The sequence below is a fragment of the Dermacentor albipictus genome, chromosome 1 (genome assembly GCF_038994185.2).
Source record: "Dermacentor albipictus isolate Rhodes 1998 colony chromosome 1, USDA_Dalb.pri_finalv2, whole genome shotgun sequence".
NCBI classification, from domain to species: domain Eukaryota; kingdom Metazoa; phylum Arthropoda; class Arachnida; order Ixodida; family Ixodidae; genus Dermacentor; species Dermacentor albipictus.
This window is the reverse complement of record NC_091821.1, coordinates 277,088,494-277,103,511: the sequence shown is the minus strand read 5'-3', so window position 1 is coordinate 277,103,511 and position 15,018 is coordinate 277,088,494. Positions and strand designations below refer to the sequence as shown.

General features: G+C 45.3%; 1 protein-coding gene across 1 annotated transcript in view; it reads left to right on the top strand.

The window, feature by feature from the left end:
• The window catches only part of Pi4KIIalpha (phosphatidylinositol 4-kinase II alpha), a 92,615-nt gene that overhangs the window by 65,722 nt on the left and 11,875 nt on the right, over positions 1-15,018 (top strand). The window contains exon 8 of the mRNA XM_070531329.1: positions 10,711-10,770. Within this exon, the coding sequence (XP_070387430.1) occupies positions 10,711-10,770 (60 nt within the window). The remainder of the gene's footprint in view (positions 1-10,710; positions 10,771-15,018) is intronic.

The window sequence follows — 15,018 nt, the reverse complement described above, 5'->3', positions numbered from 1 at the left end:
TGTCCCTTGTTAGGAAGACAATGTTGTCTACATGCTTAAAACATTTCTTTATGACTTCCTGTTTTTCTCAAAAAAGTGTTAAATCTGCCTCTCACGTTAACGCTTGCAACTCTCTAACAAATTGGTATATTGCATAATGTTTTGACGTTGATGTAGGTCTACCACTGTGGTGTGCAATAAAAATTAACTAAAATAAAAAATGGTTGGGTATGTTCAGATAAGGAGTCAGAAGACCGACTAATGTTTTATTTAAACGAAATTTTATATGGCATAACTCATCATACATTGCAACCGAGCTTATTTCTTCTGTGCACGCCTTTGTGTTTCAACATTAAAAAACCTTAACTGAAATGTGGTGGAAAATGTGGCTTGCGCATTCGCACTATGTTCTGACCTTGAGAGTGTCTAATAAGAATAATAAAATCTTCTATTTACCGTAAAAACCGGACTATAGGTCGGACCGTAATATAGGTCGATCCCTCAACTAACGAATTCTAAAAATGAAAAAAATATTTTTCAATGGCAAAAGTACCGACAGACACCCTTACCTTGAAACAAATGCAACTCATGCACAATAGTGACAGTATTTATTTAAATGCTGCGCGCATGTGCACCCGGCCAATTTTTAACAATATCGCGCGACCGTCAACCCGCGTGCTTGTCAGCACCTTATTAACGGCGCTGAGCGGCGAAACAAACGAGATACGCGCACGTGTACATGTGCGCTTACTTTCGCCGCTCCGTGCCGTCATAAGGTGCTGACAAACACGCGGGTCGATGGTCGTGCGATACTGTTAAAAATTGACCAGGTGTACAGTACGCAGAAGAGCACGAAGTGCGCAAGCGCTACTCCGAATCAGAGCAACGCGTTTGATTAGAGTGGTCCGGTCTAGAGTCGTATGACGAGTGATTCTCGCTGCCCAGTCCAGAGGCGCATGCGATCTCTACCGCTTTCAAACGGATGCATTCGGCTGTCACAGGCAGCTCCCAGATGAACTCCGCAACCTTGTCTTCCAGTTTTGTGGTCAGCTGCGGTCCGCCCACGAAATGACATTTTCTGTTGGTTTGCTGCTTCTGTCTCCGCCAGTACCAAATGATCTTTTCGGATACTCCAAATTCGCGCTGTGCCGCAAGGTTGCCGTGGGCTTCCGCACACTCAATTGTCTTTTTCTTGAAGGCAACGGTGACTTGTCGTCGGCTTCCGCTCATTTTGAAACAAAATGTGAAAAAGCAGCCTTTAACCAATATAACTTTGTGACATTGTAAACGCAAATTGGCGGTGCCACAATGTCGCCACGACGCGCTGCTGCTGATGGCGATGGCGAAGGCGCTTCTTTACTTCATCTGCCCATTGTTGCAAGACTTCCGTACTTTTTCCGCCAATGTCCAGTATATAAGACGAGGGTCGACTTTTCGCAATAGTTTTTTGAAAAAAAGTTCGACCTATATTCCGGTTTTTACGGTAGTCATGCTTTTTATACCTACTTTACGGAACTTTAACAGAAACAAAATGAAACTCAATTGCCAGCGGAAGCACATAACACGAACAGAAAGTGTCATACTTGGCTTTCAATCAAGAGGCTGAAAAAATGGGCCTGTTTTAGGCAATTTTTTCTGCATCTCTGGTGCGCGGTTCTTTCTCTTTTTTTTTCTGTGCAGACTTTGCTCCATGCTAAACGCGCCAGGTGCATGTATTTAGGGTTGTTCATTTTCGAGTTTTATATATATATATTTTAGTTGGGGGAGTAAAAATCAGGTGCTATATTTCAAACCAATAATCGGAGCAAAATTGGGTTTTTGTTTTTGTGAAACCATTCCGAAATAAGGGTTTTTTTTTTTTTCTGGTTAAATCTACAGATGTACTAAGTAATACACTCTGTTTATTTTATCAAAAGGCATCACAGGCTTCTTGAATCTATTGCATTAAAATTGGTGTTTGTTTCAAGCTGGTAATTGGGGGAGACATCAGGGTTTCCTAGCAAATACTCTCCGAAATTTGGTGTTTGTTTGCAAATGAATCAGTAGTGATCACAGTAAACAGCATTGATAACTTCCAAAAAAATAAACGTATTATTCATGGAAAACTAGTCATCGATTTTTTTACATGCCCTTGTTTACATACATTATCATCTGCATGCTCAACATGTTGGTCTCCGTTCGAGACCTGTCCGTTCGTTTAACGTATCTCAGCTAGGAGAAAGTTCTCTTGACATCACAGCTTCTATTAGCTAGGCACAACAATGTCAGTGCAGCATTTGCCAGCCTGGGGTAGCGAGTGGTAGAGTCATGCCAATACTCAATAAGTTCGACAGCTGTGTTTGTGGGGTTTGCTTCCAGCAAGTACTGGTTGAACTCGTCGTGAAATGAATCTACATCGTCGGTTACAGACATGAACAGAGGTTGGTAGTCATCAAATGACTGCCCCAACAGATGCTTCTGACATGGATCCAGGATGGCTCCCAACTTCCACAAAGTTAGCTGGTTTTCGTCTTTCAACAGTGCCGTTCAACAGTGCAGTGCTATTTTGTGGTTAGTTTTGTTCAGAACTCTTCACAACATGTTTTTACTAATGTGGCGCTGCTCTTGGGTAACAGACAAAACAGCTCTGGCCTGATCGCTTTTACCGGTCATCGTTGAAAGCTTGCTGACAGTCTGCTGCAGCTTGACGTTTACCAGGGGATTAAAGCTAGGCATCAGAACTTTTCCACTTTCAAGCGTTTTCTGGGCATCTAAAAGGGGCCCAGTATGTCTCTCATCAGGATTGCCTTCGCATAAACTTATGTTTCAGAAAGTATCATTCGAATAGCTTCCGCTTTGCTGCTATCATGTGAGCAAGTTCCGTTAACGAGCTCCACATTTCTATGACAACCACAAGTCCTTTGTAGAAGCTTTGCCATCTACGCCGGAAAACAGAAGGTGGCTTCTTAACATCAGGTCCAAAGAGGCCATTAGAAACACAAATTTCGGTGTACGTTTGGTAGAGCTTGTTAGCGTGCTTAAATAACGCTCCAAACTTTATTACTACGGATCGAACTGTTGACATGCATGGTAAAGAAATTGCATGGTCAACACTCGCATGAAACAGGTGCGCTAAATCTTTCACATGCAAGATTTGATCCTTTCAGCTTGACAAATTTCTTGTACCATTTTTCGCATGTACTCTGCTGAGTCTGTGGCCAAAGCCACAACACCTCTCCACGTCTTGCCTATAGTCGGGAGAGCCTTGCTGACTACACTAGACACCGTGTAGCTGTTCGAAGCATTTTATCTGTCGACATCAACCAAAACAAGCTGCTGCTCCACAGGTTTTTTTTTCTCTCTCTCTCTAGTAGCACAGGAGAGTGTTGATGGTAGCTACTCCAGTGATGCCTAGGGATTCGTCGAGGATGGCACTCACTTTCACATCTTGGATACCATCGCAGATTTTCACCATGTCCTTGTCAAAAGCTTCTTTCATGTACAGTGAAACCTCGTTAAACTGTAGTCGGCCGGAGCTCGGAAAAAGTATGTACTAAACGGTAGTACTGTTTAAGCGAAATAGCATGAGATCGCCCACTTACCTCTAGAAAACAGAACTCGGAGAGAGTGCGATGAAAGGGGAAAAAACATGCAGTATTTATTCACTTCGCGGGACGTAAGTGTTATTTTCATTTGATGTCGCAGCGGCCTAGCATGACGACAGCGGCCTCAAACTTACTGAAGCTGCGTGCCAGCTTCTCAGCCAGCCCCCCTCCTCTCAGCAAACACTCGCACGGCAGATTCCTCATTGGCGTTACGTATTCTCAGTGCACGCGCGTAGTAGTGCTGCATAAGTCCCGGGGCGCCTTTTTCATTGCCGGGTGCCAGAGTTCGGAAAACTTTTCATTTGGAATAGTTACGTTATCGCACCCCTGTTCTCCTTGCGACAATCGCATTCATGAGGCTGACGTAACGTACAGCTTCTGCCACTGTCGGGCCTGAATAGCCCGTGCTGTCGCTTTCCGTGTCGTCCTCATCACTGTCGCTAGTTGACACTTCGGCAACAACAGCGGCAACGATGGTGAAAAGTCGAACCTCGTAGCCGACATATCTCTTCGCGGTCGCAGCAGCGCTGCCGAGCAACTTCGCATCCCAAATGCCACACATTGTAGTCAACAGCAGATCCATGTCGCGGGCCAGCGCCGACTTCTTCGTGTCACGTTTGGTAACACGGATAATGTCTAATTTTTCTTCTATGCTGAGCACCCGGCGTCTTTTTTATCCTAGCTTCGGCATGACGCGAGTCCTCGCTTGCACGACGCCACAACGCTCTCTGGCACGGCGTCCATGCGGCGTCGAAATGATGTTGAAGTTGATGCGGCTTCACATGCAAACGCACAGGGCGATTGGAGGCCGTTGTACCGATCTCTGAGGCTTGTTGTTCTGCCGGGCCGCCCGATGGAGACGACGCACCGCCGTGTTTGCGCGACGAAAAGTGGAAACGCTACGTTTTAACCAATTGGTACGCAATAAGCTGGTACGGTTTATGTGGATACAAAATACATTATGTTCAATGGCTGCTGAGTCGGGGAATTGACTTTACTACTTTTAAACCGAAACTACTGTTTAAGTGGGTACGGTTTAACAAGGTTTTACTGTATTTCAGCCAAAGTCTTTGTCCTGTTGGCATGGTCTTCGTGGCCGTGCAGTATTTGCATACGAAGTCCCCCAGAAGTCCGTCTGCCTAGTGCATGCTGATTTCACTGTACGCTAGGGCACGAACGAAGGCATGCATTACGCCATCCGCTTCAGTTTCTTTCGCACATTGTCTACAGGACATATCAAAGAGCATCTTCTGAGATGTTGCCGCCTTCTCAGCTTCCTGGGTCGACATCTTGAACTTCTTATGACGAGATGACACTAGATGCTCGCGAATTCGGTCATAGGGCTTCTTTGCTGGATCGGTGACCATCTCGATGTTGCAATGTGTGCACACTAATGTGTAATGATGTTGCAATGTGTGCACACTGGAGCCTTGTGTTCACAACGGTGGCTTTGGGCTCACCAGTCGCCCTTGATAATTGAAAGTGACGCTGGCAATCATGCGTCTCATTGGTTAGAGTTCGCACTCTAAACCAATCAGGTGCATGATTCACTTCATCGCCAGTCCCTTCTCTCCAGGCGGCTGGTGAGCTCTTTGTTAGCAGTGCTTCGAATTTGTTGAGAAAGCTTGTAGGAAAACCTTAGACACCAACCTCCTATCGCTTGCTGGTCACATTCCCTTGTTTGTCTTTCTCTCCCCCACCCCCCACTAAAACGGGACCCTTTATTTGAAGTCCTTCGAATCGGAACTATGCCACCATTCTCGGAATCTTGCTGTTCCGGTCAAAACAGAATTTTGAGTGCTGTGGCTTCCTTCCCTTCTTTAGTGGTCAGTCTGAAGGGGATATCACAAGCTGAATGAAGTGCGGGGGATGCAGAACACTACCTGGCTCTCAACAAGGCCGACCGATGAGCGCATCTAACTCACCGTGACGGAGGCTGGCTGAAGAAAAGTGATAATAGGCGTCGGGGCCCTTGCTGGTAAAAAACTCCTGCACGAAACATCTTTGTCGCTCAGTCCCTCCCCCACCAACTCGTCACCCGTTCCTTTCGCGTGAAAGCCATGGAAGCAGGTGCACATACCCAAGACTAATTTGCAGTAGGCAAAGCCCCGTTTTTTGTGGGGTTTTTTTTTTCTTCTTTTAAATTTGTTACTCCCTGATTGACGGCCATGTGCTCGCAGCGTGGTCAGCCTCAAACATCTTTGCCCCTTTCCTTTGCAAGCTTTCTTTTCTTTTTCTTTCTTTTGGGTGTGTGCATGTACAAACTCATGACGACCTGACGAGAAAGCGGGGATAATAAAGTGCAGCACTAGAAAGCAATATCTACTCTCCAAGCAGCAGGATGACAATGCGCCAGTTTATTTATATTGCATGGAGCCCCTCAGAGAACAGGGGGCCGTCAGCGCACGCTTGATATATCGTTACTGCGAAGGTCCATTCGGGGAAAAATCGGGTTTAACCCTATTCTCCTGAACCATGTTCAGAGTGTAAAAATTGGGCAAAATTGGGTTTTACCCAAAAACGAACAACCCTATGTGCATTTAGTCTCTTTCACTAACCATTATTTTTAATTTTGGCGGCAAAAAAACTTTATAAATTGCAAAACATAGTAAATTTGGCAGTTCTTGCAAACAGATAACAAGAAATGGTCAGTTATCTCAGAAATAAGCATGTGTGCAAAAGGACACCAGAAGGACGACAGGCACAGCAGAGCACTACTACCAACAGGTTTTATTGTTGCTTGATGAGCACCAATATATATTCGTGACATTATAATGGAAACAAGAAAGCACAAGAACCCAGATAGGATGCCTTCCTTCCCATTGCATTGTGCATGAATATGATTTCCCAGTTGTATAAAACTACAGAAGTATCACTGATGCACCTTTTTCCTTCGTAAAGTAAGCTTGTAACAATTTTGTCTATGGCGTTCCTGCATTTTCCTAGTCCTTTTATGTCTCTTAGCTTTGGTTTGCAGTGCACTGGCCGTATCAGTGTCATATCTTGTGGAACATGTATTGGACTGGGAAGCCCTTAGCATTATTGAAGCAGCATGACGATCAGCTCTTGCTGATAATGAATGGCTCCTAGCAGCAACGCGCACCATGCACATGTTTTACTTTGTGGCATGTACATTCGTTGACAGTTTAAGCTGAAACAAAATAGCAGGCGACAGATGTTGGTGGCGCAGCCCAGCCATGAGAATGGAAAGCTGCGATGAGACAAAACGTGTTCGAGAGTGCCCTTTGCTGTTGCCGTGTGAAACGGCCAGTTTTGTCTGCTATGCTACTGAGCAACTTTTACGCATGCGTTTTCTGCGATCTGCCTCATCTGGAAACATTTTGTCACGTAAAGCCAACCTTGTGATGATGTAATCAGCAAAACTGAATGTAAATGGGACATCATGACACCTGAAACACATTTGTTACCTAAGATGTAGATGAAAGTTGTTAATCTTATCTTGGGGGGAAGGGGGGGGGGGGGGGGAGTGCATATGGCAGACATTGTCAGCTCCTGGCTGGAAACATACCATTATCATTGAAAAGGAAGGTGTACAATCGGTGCATTTTACCGGTGCTGACGTGTGGGGCAGAGACTTGGAGACTGACAAAGAAGCTTGAGAACACATTGTCTGCGCAAAGAGCGATGGAACGAAGAATGCTTGGCATAACGTTAAGAGACAGAAAGAGAATGTTTTGGATCAGAGAGCAAATGGGTATAGCTGATATTCTAATTGACATTAAGAGAAAGAAAGGGAGCTGGGCAGGTCATGTAATGCGCAGGTTAGATAACCGTTAGACCATTAGGGTTACAGAACGGGTACCAAGAGAAAGGAAGTGCAGTCGAGGATGGCAGAAGACTAGGTGGGGCAATGAAATAAGGAAATTCGCAGGTGCGAGTTGGAATCAGTTGGTGCAGGACAGAGTTAATTGGAGATCGCAGGGAGATGCCTTCGTCCTGCAGTGGACATAAAATGGGCTGATGACGATGATGAAAACATCTGGGCACTGATGAAAAGCCACTGGCAAAGAAACGCTTGCACAACGGCAGTGCTGATGAGTTCTGGGTGGCAGTCACTGATGAATGGGAGCAGCTGTGTCAAAGCGAAAGCGATGTGGTTGCGTCCTTATACGCGTCCTTGCCACACAGGATGGCTAGCGTAATTGCAGCCAAAGGAGGCTCTGGTAGGTACTAAAACGGAAATGTTAAACGTGAAAAGCTGCTGCAGTGAAAATAAATGTTTTTCTTCTCGTGTGCTTTTTATTATTTAATGCTGTCTGCATGCACGCTCATCTTACCATAATAATTGGAAATCAGGGCTAACAAAGTATAAAACAAATCTGTTCACAAAAATATAGTTCATTTTGTCACTCAAAGCACCACCGATGCAGTGCATCACTTTCAAACGTAAGCTGGTTCTAAAAAAGTCATTTCCAGGTAAGCAAAATCGGACGAAACACATGTGCACTAGCAGAATGATGCATTGTGCAGCAGACGAAACTGGCCGATTCGCACAGCAGCATTGAAGGGCACTCGCGTTTTATCTCGTTGCAGCTTTCTTTTCTCGCAGCTGGGTCGTGCCATTAGTATCTGCCGTCTGCTGTTATTTTGTTTCAGTGTGGCAGCATCTGCCAAAACAGTGCCGTTGTTTCAGCGCAAATATTTCTGACAGAGTGAGAAGTAATCTTGTCCCCAATAGGAGAAGTGCACACGCAGCGTTTGTTATATCAAATGTGATGAATGGGAATGCGATTGCATTGTGAACACATTGCGGGATTGTGAACACATTAAAAATTGCCAAAAAAGACCCTTTTTTTTATCCTCTTGTTGAAAAGCAGTTTGCCATTTTTTTTTTTTTGCCTCTTGTGAGCTTGCATAGACAAATTAATTTTGTTTACATTAAAATATTGTGTAAAGTAGGTATAAAAGGTATGAGACCATAGAATATTTTAGTATCTTTTTTTTTTTCTCTCAAAGGTTGGACATTGTGCAATCACATGAGCCACATTTTCCACCTTGTCTCGGCTCAGACTTCTTGTATGCTAAGCAAAGGCATGCACTGAAAAAAATCAGCTCGGTCCCAATGTGTGCAAGAACTTCGCTATGCCATATAAATATTTTATTGAAATAGAAAAGAGACGGGCCTCTGACTGTCCTTCATTTTGATGTGCAACCAGAATTTCAGAGAGCTCACCTCCAAACTAGCTTACAAAAAACATAAATTTCTTAATATTTTAGACACTAATTGTTGTACAGAAAAATCAATCGTATAGTATTTGATGAAATCAGCATGTCAAAATGCATAAAGCAGATTTAATCATAATGTGCCCGTAAATTAAGAAGAAACACATTTTTAAGTGGTGTTTCCTTTTAAAAGACTAAACACATACACAAAAACTGAGTTTTCGCAAAGCTGTTTTGAGATAACGGATCATGCTATAAAGAATTATCAGTGGATTTCAGTGATAGTACAATTGAAGGGGAAGCCGAAATTTCTTGGTTATATCCCTTACTTCGTTATATCAACTATTACCCTTTGCTGCAGTATATTCCCAATGGTGTGTGGATGCATTCAGCCTGTGAAGGCGAAACTATCTGATCCGCCGCTCTCTCTAGACCCCGCTGTCTGAATTAACTCAATGTCTACTGTGTGAGCCTGCCAACTTGGCTTGGCCGGCTCATGCTGGTTTCATGCAATCTCTGGGGTCACACCTAGCTGCGTCAGCCAGCACGGCAGTGAGAGAAAGACAAGTGCTGCTTGTGTGCAGCCACTGTGCGCGGTGATGAGAAAGACTAGTGTTGCTTGAAAGCATGTTCAGCGCGGCAATTTTGAACTTCCGCACCGAACGCGTGCGGAACCTAGTGAAAACCGATATGCTCGGTGCACAATGGTCAGCACTTTTGGTTTCGGCGGTGAATGTAGTTTGTTATATCCATTGACAGGACAATTTTACTTCTTCAAGATGAGTTTTAAATGCATGGATCTCTATGGAGATTTCAAGGGGAATTACATTTACTTTGTCATATCCATTATTTCATTATATCCCGTCTTGTTATAATGAGGTTCAAGCATAGTTCATTGCTCTCCTTCATGTGCAAGAAATCAGCCTGGAAATTTTCTAGGGTAAATCTTGTTGGTGCAACAGAAAAGGGAAAATTTTTCAATTTTATAGAACACGAAAATTAAGATTATAAGTTCGAGCGTACACAAAAAAGCAAAGTGCTAGAGGGATAAAGTACTACATGCCTAGAACGATATAAAGTTGAGCTAATGGTATGTTAGAAAAGGTGTGGACACGGACACAAGGAAAATAGGCAACATCTTGTTCAGTTCTCTCTGCTTGTGTCTGCCCGCCTGCCTTTATGCTACAGGCTTGTAGCAGGGCTCCCTTTTAGCGCGTGTGTGCGTGCGTGCGTGTGTGTGTGTGTGTGTGTGTGTGTGTGTGTGTGTGTGTGTGTGTGTGTGTGGTACTTGTACTATATACCTGCTGGCATTGAGACAATATCGCCTAGGCATTTGTGCCCATAGGCTCATGTCATCGTCTGTCTGCCTTCCATCTGTGGCCTGAAAACTATATTTTTTTGCCATTTTTGTGTGTAAACTGTACCATCAGGCTGCTAGTATCACAAAAGTGATTTTACTTGCGAAGCTAATGATGCATAAAGGTAAAAGCAAAGCATTGCTCAACGAACATGGGTACTAGGCACAATATATGCAAATCAGCACTTCAGGTTGTCGTTGGGGACCTTTGTTAGGATGTGGAGCTGATTTATATTGGAATATTGTGGCTTTTGAAAATATTATTGCTGTGAGCAAGTAATAGTAGTAAATTGACATTTCAGTAATGTAAAATACTCAAATTTATAATTTATGAAAACAATACCGAAACCTCCAACTTTTGGTTTCACGAAACAGCCAAAGCTACAAATTCTGGGACTTTTGAACGGCACTAAGTGGAGCCCCCCCCCCCTTTTTTTTTGCGATAGGTAGACGACTGCAAGGGGTTATCTTAAAAATGAAGAAAATTGTAATTTCAGGAGTGGCATCATACCTTTAAAAGAGAAGTTATTGGTATATTGAAACTGTCCCACAGCACTTTTCTTTTTTTTTTTAAATTGCATTTGTGGTTGTTGCCTTCATCTGCAGAAGGACCCAGGTTTTGACAAGAACCTTTTTGAGAAGCAGATGTCAGTCATGCGTGGTCAGGTAAGCTTTTTTTTTTTTCTTTTTCATTTTCTACACATGCATGCTGAAAGCCAACAATCTGTTGTAGCATTAACAGTGACTGTGTGACCTGGCATTGACTGTGATTGCCAAAGGAGCTCCAAGTGTACTGAATGGGAGAATGTACACTAGCTATCTTCAAGCTGGCCATGCACAAATTGGCAGGTTATGCCAAGCTTGCCGACGACTATCATCTTAGCACCATGTTTATGTTTATCCTGGTGTCTAGACATTCAATTTTGCAATCTTTGGACAGCTTTGGGTTGTCATGACATGACATTGTTTCTTATCAGGACCAGGGGGAGGGGGGTATTCTGCAAGTGTCCGCCTAACGGACTTGCCCATTTCGTCTGCTGCTGATGTGCTGATTGGCTGGGGTACCTTTCTCCTTCAGACACGTACTCCAACCCAGCCAATCGGAACTTCAGCAGCAGACGAAATGGGCAAGTCCGTTAGGTGGACACTTGCAAAATACCCCCACTGAACTAGTTGGTGGCTGCCAACGGGCTGCCAGAACTCCACAAAGGCCCACTTTATCGCCTGATAAGCAGGTAAGCCAGGCTCCAGCAAGCTGCCTTATAGCACTGCATGTTGACTGTATTGCACCTCTGTTGTGCTTAATCAAACAATAAATCACGATACAAAGCCTACACAGTAAAACCTCGTTAAACCATACCCACTTAAACAGTAGTTTCGTTTCAAAAGTAGTAGTCATATCCCCAACTCAGCGGCCATTGAACATAATGGGTTTTGTATCCGCATAAACCGTACCAGCTGATTGCGTACGTATCGGTTAACACGTAGTGTTTCCACTTTTCGTCGCGCAAACACAGCGGTGCATCGTCTCCATCGGGTGGACCGGGAGAACAAGCCTCAGAGGTCGGCACAACGACCTCCAAGCGCCCTGTGCATTTGCGCGTAAAGCCATATCAACATCATTCCGGCGCCGTGTCAGAGAGCGTTGTGGCGTCGTGCAAGCGAGAACTCGCATCATGCCGAAACTTGGATATAAAAGAGTCCGGGTGCTCAGCCTAGAAGAAAAATTACATTGTTCGTGCTATCAAACGTGACACGAAAAGTCGGTGCTGGCACGCGACATGGGTCTACTGTTGACTACGGTGTGTGGCATTTGGAATGCGAAGAAGTTGCTCGGCAGCATTGCTGCGACCGCAAAGAGATGTCGGTTACGAGGTTCTACTTTTCACCATCGTTGCCTCTGTCGCTGCCGAAGTGTCGCCTAGCGACAGAGATAAGGATGACACAGAAAGTGACAGCACAGGCAGTTCAGGCCTGACAGTGGCAGAAGCTGCGCGTTACGTCAGCCTCATAAATGCAATCGTCGCGACGAGAACAGCACCCCGCAATAAAAAGGCGCCCCGCGACTTCTGCAACGCTACCGCGCCTGTGTACAGAGAAATTGCAACGTCAACAAGGAATCTGCCATGCGTGTTTGCCGAGAAGACGGGGCTGGTTGAAAGGCTGGCAAGTTTCAGCTTCAGCAAGTTTGAGGCCGCTGTCATCATTGCTAGGCCGCCACGGCATCAAACGAAAATAACATGCTTGTCACGCGAAGTATATAAATACTGCATGTTTTTTCCCCTTTCTTAAAACTTTTTGTACGCAAGCAAACAGGGACAAAGAATAGGGACAACACAAGGACGAGCGCTTGTGTTGCCCCTATTCTTCGTCCCTGTTTGTTTGCGCACAAAATGTTTTAAGATGAATCTGTTCCAACTAGGCCGACTCGCAGTTATATTCCCCTTTCATCGCTCTCTCTCCAAATTCCATTTTTGACAGGTAAGTGGGCGATCTCATGCTATTTTGGTTGAGCAGTACTACCGTTCAGTATGAACTTTTTCCGAGCTCCAGCCAACGGCGGTTTAACGAGGTTTCACTGTACATATGTCAGCTTATAGGCATCTTGTAAAGCACACAGACCTCTAAGGAATGTTGAGCCTCAATGTGATGAGCATGGATGTAACCAAGTATCTAGCTAGCCATGATTTACAACTTAGACCACTCATAATGTAAACGTCTATAGTGCAGAATTGGCTATAACGCAGCCTTTTCTGACTTCCGTTTACCCTCCCATAGAACTCCATATATACAGTCGACTCCCGTTAATACGAAGTTCACGGGGACCGCAAAAAACTTCGAATTAAACGAACTTCCAATTAAGCACAAAACAAAAAAACAGCACTTTATTGGTAGCGAAATCGGATTATTTTCTCTAAGAAAAATAGTCGGTCATCTTGCTCTGCTTCTTCTTGCCGAATCGCGCTGCTGAAAGCAAGTTCTTCAGGCTGTAGATGTGGCGGAATGCTTCTTCCGCGTTACCTTCAGTGGCAAAGAAGTGCTCCGCGAGCACTAGGCCCACAGCTGCCTCGGCAGCCTTAGGTTGCGGCTCGTCTTCGTCATTGTCACTTTCCTAGGTCGCTTCCTGGGACGTTATAATCTCCACAATCTCATTATCCGTTAGTGCACCGCACCATTCGACCGCCTTGTCTACGGCGATGTAATCTTCAAAATTGACATCCCTGAGAGCATCACCAAAATCAGTGTCGTCAAGCTCGCTTGTTGACGCTTCCTTTGATGAAATTGCAGAGGAATCCTCCGAAGAACCTGCCATAAAACCGCAAGCCCTGAAGCAGTTTGAGATTGTTTCGTGCTTCATACGATTGCATGCTCGTGATAGCATGTGGATGGCACTGAGCAAGCTTACCTGTACAGGACCTTAACATTCTTGATGATGCCTTGGTTCATTAGCTGCAAAACAGCTGTTGTGTTTGTGGGCAAAAATGCGAGGTGTATTGCACTCAACGCTGGCACGTTCACGTGAGCACTGCAGTGATCCACAAGGAACACCACCTTGCGGTTCGAAGAAGCAATCTTGCGGTCCAATTTGGTTATCCAGGTCTTGGAAGATTTCGGCTGTTATCCACGCTTTTTTGTTCAACTCGTAGTCCACAGGCACTGTCTTTACGCCTTTAAAACATCTCGGCTTGGCGGCTTTCCCGATCACAAGTAAGCGACATCGTTCCGTGCCAGTCATGTTTGCCCCGATCAGCCCCGACACCCTCTCCTTGCTGCGTTTGCCCCCAGCACAGTCGTCGTCCTTGAATATCTGGGTCTTCTGTGGTAGAAGCCGATAGAAGAGTGCAGTCTCATCTGCATCGAAGATGTCTTCCGGTTTGTATTCGCCGAGATATTCACGCAGCTTTCCGTCCGTCCACGTGGCGCATGCTTCCTGGTTAATGGACGCTTTTTCACCACAAACGCTCTTAAAAACCAGGTCATGGCGATCTTTAAAGCGTGTCAGCCATCCATCTGACGAAACGAAGTCATCGATCCCCACCGTTGATGCAAGCGTTAAGGCTTTCATCGCAACGATGTCTCCGCTGAGAGGAAGTTTCTTGCTCCGGGCCTCCCTAATCCAAACCAGCAGAGCCTTCTCCAACTCTGGGTAAGCGCCGGTGCGCATTCACTTCCGAGACGTCTTGAACTTGTTCTCAAATGCATCCATTATTGTGCGCTTGTTCTTGATGTAGTTTGAGAGCGTGTTCGGCTTGATCCCGTACTTCCGCGCTATGTCTTGTTTGGCGGCACCTCCCTTCTCAACTTCCTTCAAAACCTCGACTTTTGTTGCCAGGTCGAGCATGCAATAAGAGCCACAGTTTGCCATGGCTAGCAACTGTGCGACTATGTACAGTCAATTCCGAAGCGTAGGATCACCCGCGGAACAACCTAGCCAACGAGCTACATGCACAAAGGCCCTCGACCAACACACGCCACAACACACGCCTCGACATACGCTGCGCACGCCACTGCCAGTATGCAGCGCTGCGTGCACCTGTGGCACTCTCATGGCCTCCGCCATCAGCTCCGGCCATGCGCAGCAGGCGCTTTGCCTCCTGCCGGAGCTGATCACAGGGGCTACGGCAACTGTAGCAATGAATAAACACGCCGCTCCAAGAAGGGCGGCGTTGCGGACGGCTGCGGTGGCGATGACACCAACGCGGAGCACGGAGCTGTTGCTGCACTTGAAAAATTGCACATTCTACCAAAGAATGACCGTCACCTCGAGAATCCTGGCTGAAAATTAACTTCCAATTTAACAATACTACTGGATGAGGACTTCGAATTATTGAGCGATTTCTTGCATAGATATACATGCAAAACTGACGGGACCAGCACTTCACATCTAATTAACCGAAAATTCCAATTAAGCGG